The sequence below is a fragment of the Argentina silus genome (genome assembly GCF_951799395.1).
Source record: "Argentina silus genome assembly, chromosome: 18".
NCBI classification, from domain to species: domain Eukaryota; kingdom Metazoa; phylum Chordata; class Actinopteri; order Argentiniformes; family Argentinidae; genus Argentina; species Argentina silus.
Window position 1 is genome coordinate 14,604,705 of NC_139672.1, and position 15,000 is coordinate 14,619,704.

At 46.6% G+C, this 15,000-nt stretch overlaps 1 protein-coding gene across 2 annotated transcripts; it reads left to right on the forward strand.

Annotated features, from left to right (window-relative positions):
• Nucleotides 1-5,261: 5,261 nt before the first annotated feature.
• Nucleotides 5,262-12,301, forward strand: cUnh5orf22 (chromosome Un C5orf22 homolog). 2 transcript variants are annotated; one of them, XM_083690693.1, is made up of 9 exons: nucleotides 5,262-5,400; nucleotides 5,722-5,867; nucleotides 6,353-6,502; nucleotides 6,813-7,380; nucleotides 7,752-7,817; nucleotides 8,137-8,258; nucleotides 9,548-9,614; nucleotides 10,505-10,644; nucleotides 11,650-12,301. In XM_083690693.1, the coding sequence occupies exons 1-9, from the start codon at nucleotides 5,332-5,334 to the stop codon at nucleotides 11,795-11,797; spliced, it is 1,476 nt and encodes a 491-aa protein (XP_083546819.1). In that variant the 5' UTR covers nucleotides 5,262-5,331; the 3' UTR covers nucleotides 11,798-12,301. The 2 variants fall into 2 exon arrangements, with proteins under 2 accessions (XP_083546819.1, XP_083546820.1); XM_083690694.1 differs by lacking the exons at nucleotides 5,262-5,400; nucleotides 5,722-5,867 and adding an exon at nucleotides 6,061-6,119.
• Nucleotides 12,302-15,000: the final 2,699 nt, after the last annotated feature.

The following is a 15,000-nucleotide window of genomic DNA, read 5'->3' on the forward strand; positions in this document are numbered from 1 at the left end:
TGGCAACAGCTTCAGCATACCATCAGCACCACCACAATCCATACATCAACTGCATATGGAAATTAGGGACATTGGAAAAGCAACAGAATTAACTTCCTCGTCTTTGTCTTTCAGGATATCAGGAAATGAGAAATGAGGGATTTATCAGGGTGATTGAGGAGAATGTGCTGGGTTGAGGGTTTCATATACGGTTCAGTGGTTTAGTGACTTGTCAGGGGGAGGATTTGTTCAAGCGGGGCTAAGAAGGAGCCAGGCCCCCCTAGAGGACATGACCATTAAGACCCTAACATGACCACATGACCATTAAGACCCACCACCCTTAATTCAGTGGAGGCTGGTGGAGGTAGACATCGGAGGACGGGCCCGTCAACCTCCACTATTTCAACCTCAACGAGCCTCCCATGTCTTAAAGAACGTCAGGAAACTTCTGCGTCCCTCTTTTAACAAACAACACATTTTAAGGCTTGATGGAGCCTTCAGAAAGCCTCCAGAAAAAGGCTATAAGACAGTTTCATAAATAATTCATACCATAACCTTTTATGTCACCTTTTGTGTAGTATGCATTTGTTCAATACGAGATCGGTGAAGTATCTACAGTACGTGGGCATGTATAGAGAGTATGAGATTGCCATTATGCATCAAAGGTGACCCTTCAATAAACATGGAAGAGCCTATTGAGACTATGCAGATAGAGTGGCAAACCCCCTGGCTTTAACAAGCAGCGCCACACAGCTCGGGTCTGACTGTCTGGAGTCAGTTAGACACATTCCTGTGAAAACAGAGCAGAGAAGAGGACCTTATCTGGTCTAACAAACCTGGCTCCAAGCCCACTTAAAGGTCAAAGGTCACCACGACCTGAATCCCAGAAGTGTTTGTGCTGTGGAGACTGTGTGTGTGTGTGTGTGTGTGTGTGTGTGTGTGTGTGTGTGTGTGTGTGTGTGTGTGTGTGTGTGTGTGTGTGTGTGTGTGTGTGTGTGTGTGTGTGTGAGCCATGGAGTGTTTTCTGCTCTATCAGGCTCTGAGTGGGGGACTTCTGCTGAAGGTGCACTCACCTCCGGTTGATCAGCACAAATAACACATTTCTAAGGCTGCATCCCGTCTATTCCTTCAGTAAACACTTTATTGCATGACACCTTACTGCAGGTGTCTGTTGATATCACTTTAATGTTGTTTTCACCTTATCAAGCTCACAGGAAGAAGGCGATGGGTCACTAATAGTTTCTAATGAACTTTGAACTCCAGCGATGAGTGATGACATCACGACAAACATAACGGGTTTGAAATGCAGCGCAGCGTGTGAGGTTCAGGCACCCCGATGATAAACGACCTCCTCCCCCCGTTCCGCCCCCCGTTCCCCCCCCCCGTTCCCCCTTCCCCATAAACATTTGAATATAGTCGTGTGCACCAACGGAGTTTGGTGGAGGCATAAATCGGAGGAATGGGCTCATTGTAATGTATGAGTCTGTGCTCCGATTTCTGCCTCCACCAACCTCCACTGGCGTGCACTCTCATAGGTGTCAAATATATCTACACGGGGGCCCCCCATAAGAGCCCTCGGATGGAATATCAGAGCAGTCCCCTCTAGTTCCGGGCCACTGGTCCAGAAAGCTCTGTGGGGGCTGGCTTCCTTCCCCAGCCCATTCTACCCATGTCCTCAAGCCCCTCTAACCCAACACTGTATTATTCATGAAACCTGTGAAGACAGAGATGAGACGTATCACCCGCCTGCCTGCCTCCCTGCCTCTCTGTCTGTCTGTATGTCTCCCTCCCTCCCTCCCTCCCTCCCTCACTGTCTGTCTGACTGTCTGTCTGTATGTCTCCCTCCTTCCCTCCCTCCCTCCTTTCCTCCCTCCTTTCCTCCCTGTCTGTCTGTCTGTCTGTCTGTATGTCTCCCTCCCTCCCTCCCTCCCTGTCTGTATGTATGTATGTATGTCTCCCTCCCTCCCTCCCTCCCTCCCTGTCTGTCTGTCTGTCTGTCTGTCTGTCTGTATGTCTGTCTGTATGTCTCCCTCCCTCCCTCCCTGTCTGTCTCTCTGTCTGTCTGTCTGTCTGTCTGTATGTCTCCCTCCCTCCCTGTCTGTCTGTCTGTCTGTCTGTATGTATGTCTCCCTCCTTCCCTCCCGTCCTGGATGGTTGGTCAGCTCGACTGATGAAAGTGTAACCATGGAACCGAATATAAAACAAAATATCCTCTGATGAAATGATGAAAAGGGTTCATCCATCCACAAAATGCACTGGAGAGAGAGACACTAGTGGGAAACTTTGGGGGATCATAAAACGAGTCGACAAGCCGCTTTGGAATCAGAACACAAGTCTCACGGAAAGGCTACTGCAGTACAGCGCATCCTGCTCCTGCAATATACTGTCCAATGTTTTGATTCGTCTAATCTGTTGCCTGCATGCAAACATGTTTACAGTACTGTGGAAGGCAAGTTAACATCATAATTGGGACATTTGCTTGTAAAGTTTATTTGAGGACACCGTTGATCCCAATGCTGAGGATATAGCATGGAGCTGTGCATTCTATACAAGAATGAACTATCCATCCTAAACAGTACAACCATATACTCATAACACCCAATGTATTATTATGATATGGATTCATTGGCATGTTATAAACCATTAAAACTGATCAAAGAAGAGATCATCTCTTGTTGGATGGACAGATGTTTCAAGTGTTTTGCTTTGTGTGTGTGTGTGTGTGTGTGTGCGCGTGTGTGTGCGTGTGTGTGTGCGTGCGTGCGTGCGTGTGTGTGTGTGTGCGCATGTGTATGGTCCTCTGTGGCTCAGTTGGTAGAGCATGGCGCTAACAACGCTTAGGTTGTGGGTTTGATTCCTGCTGGGACCATATATACTGAAATGTATACACTCACTGCAATGTAAGTCGCATGATATGGCATATATTATTATATATATTGTGTGTGTGTGTGTGTGTGTGTGTGTGTGTGTGCATGTGTATGGCATGTTGTTATCCCCCCCCCCCCCCCCCGTCAGTGGAATTACCACAGTAAAAGAGACATACAAGACAAGCAGTCTGTATAACAAGACACACGTCACGCTGGAGCAACCACAGCACCAGCGCTCATCATCCTGAAGTGAATCTAAACAACCGCAGACATCATCTTACCATCTTTCCCTCATAACGGCCCAGCTGAAACCTCATTAAGCTGGTCATGTTGACACAGATGGGTGACTGAAAAGCTACAATACATCATTTTTTGCATGTGAATCCAGCTTCCATCCACTCCATGGACACATGACTCATCCTGGCCAATGAGGCACTGAGCTGTCGCCTCAGGGCTGGCTTCCACAGATGTGCCTGGAAATCATTGGTGTTGAAATCATGGTTTAGAAACTAACTTAACTTACATGCTTGAAAGCGATATCTTCGTAACTTGATGTATGTGCAGAATTGCTTCCCGGCTCATACTGTAAGAATTCACTTTCATGCGTGATTATGGTGGGGGGGGGGGTTTTATTGACTTTGTGACTTTCTGTGACGAATAGCGCTCTCTGCTGGTGTAAACTAACCAAACAGGCTCGCCTCAGGTCCTCGTCATGTGATTGAAGAGATAAAAAAAGGAAGAAAGTAAGGGCACAGATCAGAGCAGATCATTCCTCTTCATCATCATCGTCAACATCATCATCATCATCATCATCATCATCCTTGACTCTTGGATTTGTGCCCACTTCCCCCTGAACCCACCCACTCACCTCCAGTGTCCTGGGTTCTTTGAAGCTGTGACCAATCAGGAAGCCAGAGGGCCCGGGGCTATCATGGCAGATGTGATAGTGGGAATCTAAGCCATGAGTGTGTAGGAGGAGTCTGAACGGAATGCTTAGATGATGAATGTTCTATTTAGAACGCAGTGGGGTTTTTATGCCCTCTAACATCCAACTTTAAGATGTAAGGAGAGAGGGGAGTGGGAGATAGATAGAGAGAGAGAGAGAGAGAGAGAGAGAGAGAGAGAGAGTGAGAGAGAGAGGGAGAGAGAGAGAGAGCATACAGAGAACAGAAAATAAACAGGGGGAGGAGAGACAGAACATTTTCCTACAGAATGGAACACAAAAAGTGGGTGCACAGAGAGCGAGGATGGGAGGATGAAGAAAGAAAAACAGAGAGAGAGAGGGTGAGAGAGTAAGAGAGAGAGAGAGAGAGAGAGAGAGAGAGAGAGAGAGAGGAGAGTGAGAGAATGAAGGAAGAAAGAAAGAAAGACAGAGAATCCAGGTGAATTCAATACGATATCCAACAGGGGGAAAGGCAGGTATCATTTATTCATGGTGGCCCTGCAAGAACAAGCACCAATAAGCCAGAGTGAGAGTGTCATTATACTGTGGGTTATATCCTATCCCTGCCAACATCGAGGAAGCTCAGACTCAGAGCATGGTGGGTATAGTTACCGTATAGATGACAGACTCCATCAAAGTTTCTTCCTTCTTCTTGTCTCACCTTGTCTCACCTTATGTGGACTTCTCCAACAAAAGTTGGAGAGAGGCTATGGTCTAGGAATAATTCAACAAGACTCCACAGAGCCTTGGAGGGGGAGCTTTCAAACTCCCAGACTTGAGGTATCGGATGTGAACTCTGACCTTGAAACTCCACAGGCGGTCTTTCCGAGAGAGCTGGAGGGGTGTCAGAGGAACTGCATCACAATTGACAGCCAGAAACCACCTCACTAACTGTCTCTGTAATGTATGTGATGGATACAGTACGGGTGGAGCATAATTGGGTTTAGAAAGTTTGAACATGTACTATAGTTCAGGATTATGATATGCACTATGATATACAGTAGGCTGGCCAAATACAAACTGTGTGTTGAAGGTTATGTAGTGATATGCTTACAGCAGTCAAATATGGATGCGATTGAAGTCACAACAATTAACCATAGCTTTGCTATGTGGTGTTTTATTGTGATTTAAATCTGATACATTTGCACACTGTAAGTTACATGGTTGAAAATACAGTCTTTGGGTATCAATAATGAAAATCATATCAATAATGACTAATTATGACCAACAAGGCTGACAAATAGGTAGGCGTAAACACAGACAAACAGTGCTGACTCACTCCCCAAATCTTTGTATTGTTCGATTATTCACACAGAAACGAACGTCCGTGATTATGAACGGTCCGTTCCACATGTTGTTTCTAGTCGGTGTGAAAGAAACAGTGGACACAGATTGACCAATCGCAAGCTGGTAACAGAGAACAACCAATAGCAGGCCAGACATGTGGCCATTGTTTTTGACAGCTACTGTGGTTAGCATTCAGAGACATATAGTAGCTGACATTGTTTTGAAAAAAGTGTCAACATAACCACGGATATAAAAATGAACTCTCCGCCATCGAAAAGGGTCTATTCAGATTTGCCCGTGTGGATTGTAGAAGACCACCACGATGTAAGAAAGAATATTTCCTAGCAAGATGATGCAAATATTCTAGTTAGCTAGCTTGCTACTCTGCATGTCACACACGGTGAACAGAAGCCTATCTGACCTCTTCAACACCATATTAGCTAGCTAGCCAGCTGACGTCATACACTGTATCCTAGTGCTGTTGCAACTGCATACTGTAGTTTAATCAATATCAGCCTGGATGGGCTTTTCGCCGATAACGTTTGCCTTGTAGTCTGGCCATTGGCGAGAGCAACAGACGACTTTCTGAATGACGAATATCGAACGTTTTCCAGCTCTCTCATAGACTCGTGTTGTTTCCCTCAGGTGGTGCGTCATATATATCGCGCTATTGCATCAAGACACATGCCTGTGAAGGACATAAAAATGGTCCATTTGGATTCGCACCCCGACATGCTGATACCTGTCAACATGCCTGCAGACACCGTGTTCGACAAGGACGCTCTGCTCAGGTAGGGGCCATGAGAATGTGGAGACCTGAGGGAGGGCCATTTTGTCCATTTGCATTTAGGGTATACGTTGTTCACATTCTGTGACTAATATATGCCATTTAGCTGATGCTTTTATCCAAAGCGACTTACATTGCAGGGAGTGCATACATTTCAGTATATATGGTCCCAGCAGGAATCAAACCCACAACCTAAGCGTTGTTGGCGCCATGCTCTACCAACTGAGCCGCAGAGGACCACTAGCATTATCCACAGGTCGAGTACATTATTAGCTTTGAGTTTACAGATTTGATACCATTTTACACAGACGACCTACATCAAGTGTAGCTTAAGTAAAGTATTTTGACATCAACCTTCTGTATGTATTTGACCTAGGTCTGGTTATCCAGACCCCCCCCCCCCCCCCCCCGTTCTCCAATTTCTACCTCCGCCAGCCTCTGCTGGTTCACTAATCAATATCATACATGGATACATGTCTGTCTACACAGTGAGCTGAGCATTGAGAACTGGATCATGCCCATGGTGTATGCTGGCCATGTGTCCAGCGTGGCCTGGCTCCATCCCTACTGGGCCCAGCAGATCAAGGAGGGGGAGCACACCATGGCTGTGGGGAGAGACTCCTCAACCACCACCATCAGGTCAGACAACAGCACCGCATCATACAGGCCCGGGGACAACATGGCTGTGTGACCGTATAGCCTGGTCCAGTCAGAATAGAATAGAATAGAACAGAGCAGCTGTATATTCTCCAAGGAGAACCTCAGGAACTTAAATCAGAATGTTCTAGAAAGGGGGGTGGGGGAGCATGGCTTTTACCCAAACACTTACTTTAATAATAATAATAATATTAATAATACATACAATCTATATAGTGCTTTTCTATGGACAAGATGCCTTATACTTCTTTCTTTTTGTCCTGTTTGTTTCCTTTCATTTCCTGTGTTTCAGAGTCACATGCAAGGACGATTACTTTCTAAGTGATGGCCTCTATGTCCCTCAGGATCAGCTGGAAAACTCCAAGCCTCTGAGGCTCAATGTGGTCAAAGTGAACCCGCTGGAACGCTGCCAGAGGAGGGAGAGGGACACCACAGGGAAGTGTGCTGCCAAAAGACCCAGGCCAGAGAACAAGGGAGCAGGAGACAAGGGAGCAGGGAACCAGGGGACAGGAGACAAGGGAGTAGGAGACCAGGGGACAGGAGACCAGGGGACAAAGGATGTAAACGACACTCCACCTGCCTGTGTTCCTAAGCCAGAGTGCAGCTCTAGCGCCTGCACTGACCGACTGGAACCAGCAGGGGGCAGTGGAACCTCAGAGGGCAGCAGAAACGGCAACAGAGGCAGAGGAGAGAAGAAAGAGATGGGCAGCCAACCGTGTTTGAGGTCAGGTGATGAGGGCTCGACCACCTACGTTGTGAACAGCATCCTCTCTGTGATCAAACAAGCAGATCCATATATACTTGATATCGACTTGGACTTCTTCTCCTGTAAGAATCCCTTCAAAGAGATGTATACACAGGTGAAGGCATGTGCCGATGGATGCTAGAGGGATGAGCCTCCCAGAGTCAATTGTCATGTCAATGTCAACCAATAGAATGTAGTAGTGGTGTACAGATATCTATGAGTCATGGGAAGTTGTGTTCTGGAAGATAAGACTACATACGTATATGTATTTCTCTTGGAATTGGCCTTAATCACTGTGATATGACACCAGGGGAGGCTGGTGGAGGTAGAAATCAGAGGACGGGCTCATTGTAATGCATAGAATAGAATGAGGAATGGTATCAAACGTGTGTTTAATACCATTCCTCATTCCATTCCATGCATTACACTGAGCCCGTCCTCCCCTGCATGGCACCCTGTGTCTGACCTTCCTCCTGTGTGTCCTAGGAGGAGTATGTCATCCTGCAGGAGCTCTACAGCTTCAGGAAACCAGCTGGTGACGACCCTGATGAGGTGAGAGGAAATGCTGCATTTCCTGAAAAGGATGGAGTATATTGCAAACGAAAACGGAGTCTGCGATACAATATCTATATACTAAGTAATTTATGATGTGTGTGTGCCTGTGTTTGTGTGCCTGTGTGTGTGTGTGTGCGTGCGTGTGTGTGTGTGTGTGCGTGTGTGCCTGTGCGTGTGTGCCTGTGTGTGTGTGCCTGTGTGTGTGTGCCTGTGTGTGCCTGTGTGTGCCTGTGTGTGCCTGTGTGTGCGTGTGTGCCTGTGTGTGCGTGTGTGTGTGTGTGTGTGTGTGTGTGTGTGTGTGTGTGTGTGTCCTCAGGAGGAGCTGACTGAGTGTGTGGAGAGGCGTATCCGTCAGTTGGAGGATCTAGAGGCAACGTTTGCAGACCTGCTGGAGGACGATGGAGACGAGACAGTGAGACGCTGGGCTGCTAATCCTGGGTAAGACCCCTCTACCTAACCCTGACCTTAACCCTAACCCCTCTACCTAACCCTGACCTTAACCCTAACCCCTCTACCTAACCCTGACCTTAACCCTAACCCCTCTACCTAACCCTGACCTTAACCCTAACCCCTCTACCTAACCCTGACCTTAACCCCTCTACCCTAACCCCCCTACCTAACCCCTCTACCTAACCCTGACCTTAACCCCTCTACCTGACCTTAACCTTAACCCCTCTACCTAACCCAAACCCCTCTACCTTAACCCTCTACCTAACCCCTCTACCTGACCCCTCTACCTAACCCCTCTACCTTAACCCTGACCCTAACCCTAACCCCTCTACCTAACCCTAACCTTAACCCCTCTACCTAACCCCTCTACCCTAACCCTAACCTTAACCCCTCTACCTAACCCTAACCTTAACCCCTCTACCTAACCCTAACCTTAACCCTAACCCTAGGTAAGACCCCTCTACCTAACCCTAGCCTTAACCCTAACCCTAGGTAAGACAGCTCTACCTAACCCTAGCCTTAACCTTCACCCTAACCCTAGGTAAGACCCCTCTACCTAACCTTAGCCTTAACCCTAACCTTAAGTAAGACCCCTCTACCTAACCCTAACCCTAGCCTTAACCCTAACCCTAGGTAAGACCCTATCTACCTAACCTTAACCTTAGCCTTAACCCTAACCCTAACCTTAACCCTAGCTTTAACCCTAACCCTAGCCCTAGCCCTAATAACCTTAACCCTGACCTTAAACATAAAAACATTCAAACCTGACCATATCCCTAATCTTAAACCTAACCCTAACCCAAACCTTAACTATAACCCTAATCTCGGACCCCCACAAATCTCATCTCTGAGGCGTAGGAAACAGTGGGCACAGTTGTTATCAAGTCTCTCCCAAGCTTTCACTGTTTTCCGTTTGCAATGCTCCCCACACACACACACACACACACACACACACACACACACACACACACACATCCCCACTCACACACACACACACACACCCATCCCCACACACACACACACACACACACCCACACACCCATCCCCACACACACACACACACACACACACACACCCACACACCCATCCCCACACACACACACACACACACCCACACACCCATCCCCACTCACATTACCATTCACCTCCAGATTGTCTGGCTCAGTGAGACCCCCACCGTCGCCTTAACTACAAACTATTGATTTCTTCTTCACTTTGACCATATATGGATGTGTTGTAAGGCCTGTTGGTAGCACTGTTGTCTGCTGTTGTTTCAGAATGGGATCTCTGGTCAAACTGGTGGGCAGCCTGCGTAATCGGACCGATGCCCCGGACTATGAAATGGTAAATGACAATCATCATCATCATCATTGTAACCATCATCATCATCATCATCATTGTAACCATCATCATAACCATCATCATCGTAACCATCAACATCACCATCATCATCACTATCGGTAGTGACTGGTGTTTTCCAAGTGCACGACTGGTGCACCTTCACTTGATCTGTCTCGCCGGCAGAGTGGGAGGGACAAAGCGACACAGGTCATGATCTGGAGTGGAGTGTAAACAGAAGTGTTGTTGCCATTTTCCACTGAAGAGGTTTTCTATGAAGGGTCGTGGTTGTGTCTGACTCAACTGAAGAGGTTTTCTATGAAGGGTCGTGGTTGTGTCTGACTCAACTGAAGAGGTTTTCTATGAAGGGTCGTGGTTGTGTCTGACTCAACTGGAGTGTGGAAACGCAAGGAGGAAGAACATGATGTAGCACCTCTACTGGTAGAGGTCAGCCTCTTAATAAAGCTGACTCCATTACGAGCTAAGAGGCTTGCTCTGCTCCCTGACGCTCCCTGACGCTCCCTGACGCTCCCAGCGCCCTCCTCTGCTGCCTGCAGCGCAGCCTTTTACAGGGAAACGCACAGCGGGTGGAAATGACCAGCGTCATCACAGGGTTCACACAAATGTTCTCTTTCTTTCTTTCTCTCTCTCTCTTACTCTCTCCCTCTCTCTTTTACTCTCTCTGGGGCTCTCTCTACCTTCCACTCCCTCGGTGTGATGATGATGATGATGATGATGATGACTATAATGACTAACGAGATGATGATGATGATGATGATGATGAGGATGATGACTATAATGACTGTAATGAGATGATGATGGTGGTGTAATGACTCAATGATGATAACTGTATTGACCTGATGATGATGATGATGATGGTATGTTTGATGATGAAGGTCCACCAGGCAGGTCTGACCTGTGACTACTCGGAGCTGCCGCACCACATCAGCAGCGAGGAGGAGATTGAGCGACTGGTCCTGGCGGTGGAGCTCGTCCTGGAGGCCCTCCCCAAGCCCACACTGGTCACCGTGTCCAGGTACTGTACCAGGAGAACCATGCTTACTAATACCAAAGCCTCTTCTAAAGGAGTCCGCTTCACTCCCCCGTCACCTTGGTGATTATTATCTTCATTTCAATAAGACCAAACTCGTTAGGGCGGTGGAAAAACTCCACCCACACCAAAATGACACGAGTTAGCGACTTTTCACCTCACTGAAGTGGGCAGAAACCTTTTGTGCAGTCATGTGATCGTTAAAAGTTAAGAAGACACTACCTAGCCTTCCTAGCCTCCCACTCTAGCCTTGCACATGCGTTTCCAGGGAAACGGCGCACGAAAGACATGACCCTAGCAACTCAAACTTAGCAACAACAACTTTCACCGAACTAATCCAGAGCTCAGAAATGTATCCCTCTCACCTCTCGCAAAATCAATAATACCTCATCAAGGGAGTGGCATATCTGTAGTACATACAATATCTGCCAATACCCTTTTCACACTTAGGAGCCCAGCTGAGCCCTGTGGTGCGTAAAGCCCCTGAACAGAGGTATTATTGAACGGGGTGTTTTTATAATCTAATTGCTACAGTTCCTTTTAGGACACTGTATGCTGCTGATAATGTGTGCAGCTGCAGCTGTGACATGTCCAGAAGGAACTGAGGATAATGGTTTAATATGAGGATAATGGTTTAATATGAGGATAATGACTTAATATGAGGTTTGATGTAAGGATAATGGATTCATACGAGAATATAATGTCCATTGTGCAGCACTTTGGCACAAACAAATACGCACAGTAATTGCATTTTAAGTTGATTAATTTTGTTCCAAGTGGAGCACATTAGTCTTATTAAGGTGACATGTTTTAATAACTCCTTCTGCAGTGTGACATCACCTTCTGTTAGTGTCTGCACATGTCATTCCGTGTGTGTGTGTGCACGGGTCTGCGCTCATGTTTACATGCGTGCGTGTGTGTGTGTGTGTGTGTGTGTGCGCGAGTGTCTGCGCGCATGTTTACGCGTGCGTGTGTGTGTTCCTCTGACAGGTCCAGTCTGGATGAGTACTGCCCAGCTGAACAGGTGAACTCTATCCAGGAGCGGATACTGTCCATCCTGGAGACTCTGTACGGGTCCCTGGACATCCATAAGGACTACCAGGCCACCGCCGAGGGCAGGCTGCCTCAGACCTCATGACATCATGATGATGAAGGGACAGATCTAACTAACTTGAGATACATGTGTGTATAGATACATGTGTGTATAGATACATGTGTGTATAGATTGCTTCGATAGACCTCAAGCCATGCTTTATGTCTACAGGTCTATCAAGAGTTGTACAGAAATCTCGATGTATTCAAGTGGATTTTTGGAAAATTACCATTGATCCGGTTTGGTCTCCTTTTGTGTTAGAGTAAGCCCTTAGAGAGCCAGTGTTCCCACGACTGTGGTTGTGTTGTATTGTTTGCGGCTGATATGTTCCCGTTGAGCCACCCTGGGACAGCTCTGGAGTGACAGCGCTGACGGGTGAGGGACTGAAACCTGTCGCTACAACCATGAAATAAATATTTTTGTGTCGTTGAAAATGAGCCTCTTCCTTTTCTATACTTGTTCATTACCTCCCATCAATCACCTGGATGTATAACGTGATTCATCACTTGATGATGAAGTTCTAAGGAGCTCTGGCCTTAGCTGACAACTTCAAGTTTAATGAATTAACATGTTATTCTTTATCCCCCCGAGCGTTGCTGCCAGTATGGCCACTGCTCGTGTTTCTTAAAGTTATTATGTCCTGTTGCTAAGCAACTCCTGGCTAGCAATAGAGAGGCGGTCTGAAATGAAGTCCTTCCATCTTCAGAGCTCACTGTCAGGGGTCTGATGTGAATGGATATTGGTTTGTGTGTGTGTGTGTGTGTGTGTGTGTGTGTGTGTGTGTGTGTGTCCCAAAGGTAGTGTCTTGTCAGTACTCAGGCATTCTGTTTATGCCGCATGAAACAGCATGTCTCCACAACTCCAACAAGCACAGACAAGAAAAGTAAAGTGATATGTCGTATTGGGACTTTTAATTAGGCATCTCAAACACATCTGCATGTAAAACAGCAGCCTTATCTTGCTAATGGTGTACAATTCTTAAATAAAGGGATCCCACCGCGGTAACATTACCCTAATACCTTTTATTCACCACGATACCAAACTACACATTTATTCATATGTTGCAATGTGTAAAATGTGAAAACATTTGAATGTAATCAGTTATAGATCAGATCATCTCTTCTTTGATATTCATATTTCCAACTGCTTGTATTGAAAGAGATTGCAGTAGAGAAGCAAACTGTTGTCTGGAATATCAAGTCACTGCAATAAAAAAAAAAAAGGTCAATGGAATTAGTTTAGTTTCCTTTTTTGTTTATGTTTTTTGGGGATAATACCGGTGTGTTTGTGTTCATGCCCATGATTAATTGTCCTATTACATTATTCATGACCCAGAGTTTTGCATATATTATCCTAATGATATGTGCAGTCAGGGCTCAGATGACCCGTTGACACAGCTTAGGGGTTACACAGAGCACAAACGCACACACAAACACTGACTTTCCAAACAGAATCATGATTTCATTACAGGAGTGCAGTCCACCGTTAAACAAGCAAACCAGGGTAGAATGCACATGCTCTGCTACATGAGTACATGTGAAGTTTGGCACAGATTTGGAGCTACTGAGATTTGCAGCCACTGAGCTTTGTGAGTGACACCGCAAGCAGTGGTCTGATGAGTGGCTGTGTCCTGATCATCTATTCTAGAACCACTTTGTCAACTTCAGCCATTGTGAGGAATGCACAGCATAACAACTACTATATATTCACCTCTGGGATTCTTCAACTTTGTTTGTCCTTCAAATACCTCCCTCTACTGACCAGACTTGTTATTCTATTCTATTCCATTCAACTTCACTCTATTCTATTCCATTCAACTTCACTCTATTCTATTCTATTCAATTTCATGCTATTCTATGAGATTGGTTACCCTCCATACTGCAGGTACAGTGTTCTGTATGTACAGTACCAGTCAAAGGTTTGGACACACCTTCTCATTCAATATTTATTCTTCATTTTTATCATTTTCTACATTGTAGATTAATATTGAAGACATCAAAACTATGAAGGAACACATATGGAATTATGTAGTAAACAAAAAAAGTGTTAAACAAACCAGAATATGTTTTATATTTTAGATTCTTCAGAGTAGCCACCTTTTGCTTTGATGACAGCTTTGCACACTCTTGGCGAGGTGTGTCCAAACCTTTCACTGGTACTGTATTCTAATGCAGTCTACTACCCAGCTAGCCACCCAGCTAGCCACCCAGCTAGCCACCACTGGTGTGAGAGGAGAGATGGTGGTGTTGGACAGAGATGGTGGTGTTGGACAGAGATGGTGGTGTTGGACAGAGATGGTGGTGTTGGACAGAGATGGTGGTGTTGGACAGAGCGTGCCTGGTAGCAGAGATGGTGGTGTTGGACAGAGATGGTGGTGTTGGACAGAGCGTGCCTGGTAGCAGAGATGGTGGTGTTGGACAGAGCGTGCCCGGTAGCAGAGAAGGTAGTGTTAGACAGAGCGTGCCCGGTAGCAGAGATGGTGGAGTGGGACAGAGTGTGCCCGGTAGCAGAGATGGTGGAGTGGGACAGAGTGTGCCCGGTAGCAGAGATGGTGGAGTGGGACAGAGTGTGCCCGGTAGCAGAGATGGTGGAGTGGGACAGAGTGTGCCCGGTAGCAGAGATGGTGGAGTGGGACAGAGTGTGCCCGGTAGCAGAGATGGTGGAGTGGGACAGAGTGTGCCCGGTAGCAGAGATGGTGGAGTGGGACAGAGTGTGCCCGGTAGCAGAGAAGGTAGTGTTAGACAGAGTGTGCCCGGTAGCAGAGAAGGTAGTGTTAGACAGAGTGTGCCCGGTAGCAGAGATGGTGGAGTGGGACAGAGTGTGCCTGGCCTACAGATGAACACATGCTGACCAGCCTGATCTTGATACTCTGCCTCAACCCTGCTGTGCCGATTCTATCCCTGGATAGAGAAATCGAGTGGACCCTTACATACCAGATCTAACAGCATGAACATGCATCACCACACAGCTGGACATGCTGCCTCTCTGACGCCTGCAGAGTGTACAGAGAGATGGACACACATGATTGGTACACTATCTTTTATTCATATATGATATTTGCCATACAACCAAGGTTGGATTTGTTCTAAGTGCAGAATGGTAGGGAGAACTAGTACACATTCAGCAACCTATACACTACAGCACTTGAGAACAGACAGACAGCAAAATTGTGTTTCTATGTTTTTATGTTGTGCTGTAGCTCCAGTTATGACTGCAAGAGGCTTCAAAGACTTTGCAGGCACAGGACC

Excerpts from the sequence above, each read along its gene's own strand:
- cUnh5orf22 (XM_083690693.1), top strand. The coding sequence starts at position 5,332 with ATGAACTCTCCGCCATCGAAAAGGGTCTATTCAGATTTGCCCGTGTGG. Across the intron at positions 5,868-6,352 it reads GACAAGGACGCTCTGCTCAG|TGAGCTGAGCATTGAGAACT; the intron begins GTAGGGGCCATG and ends CTGTCTACACAG. Across the intron at positions 10,645-11,649 it reads ACACTGGTCACCGTGTCCAG|GTCCAGTCTGGATGAGTACT; the intron begins GTACTGTACCAG and ends TTCCTCTGACAG.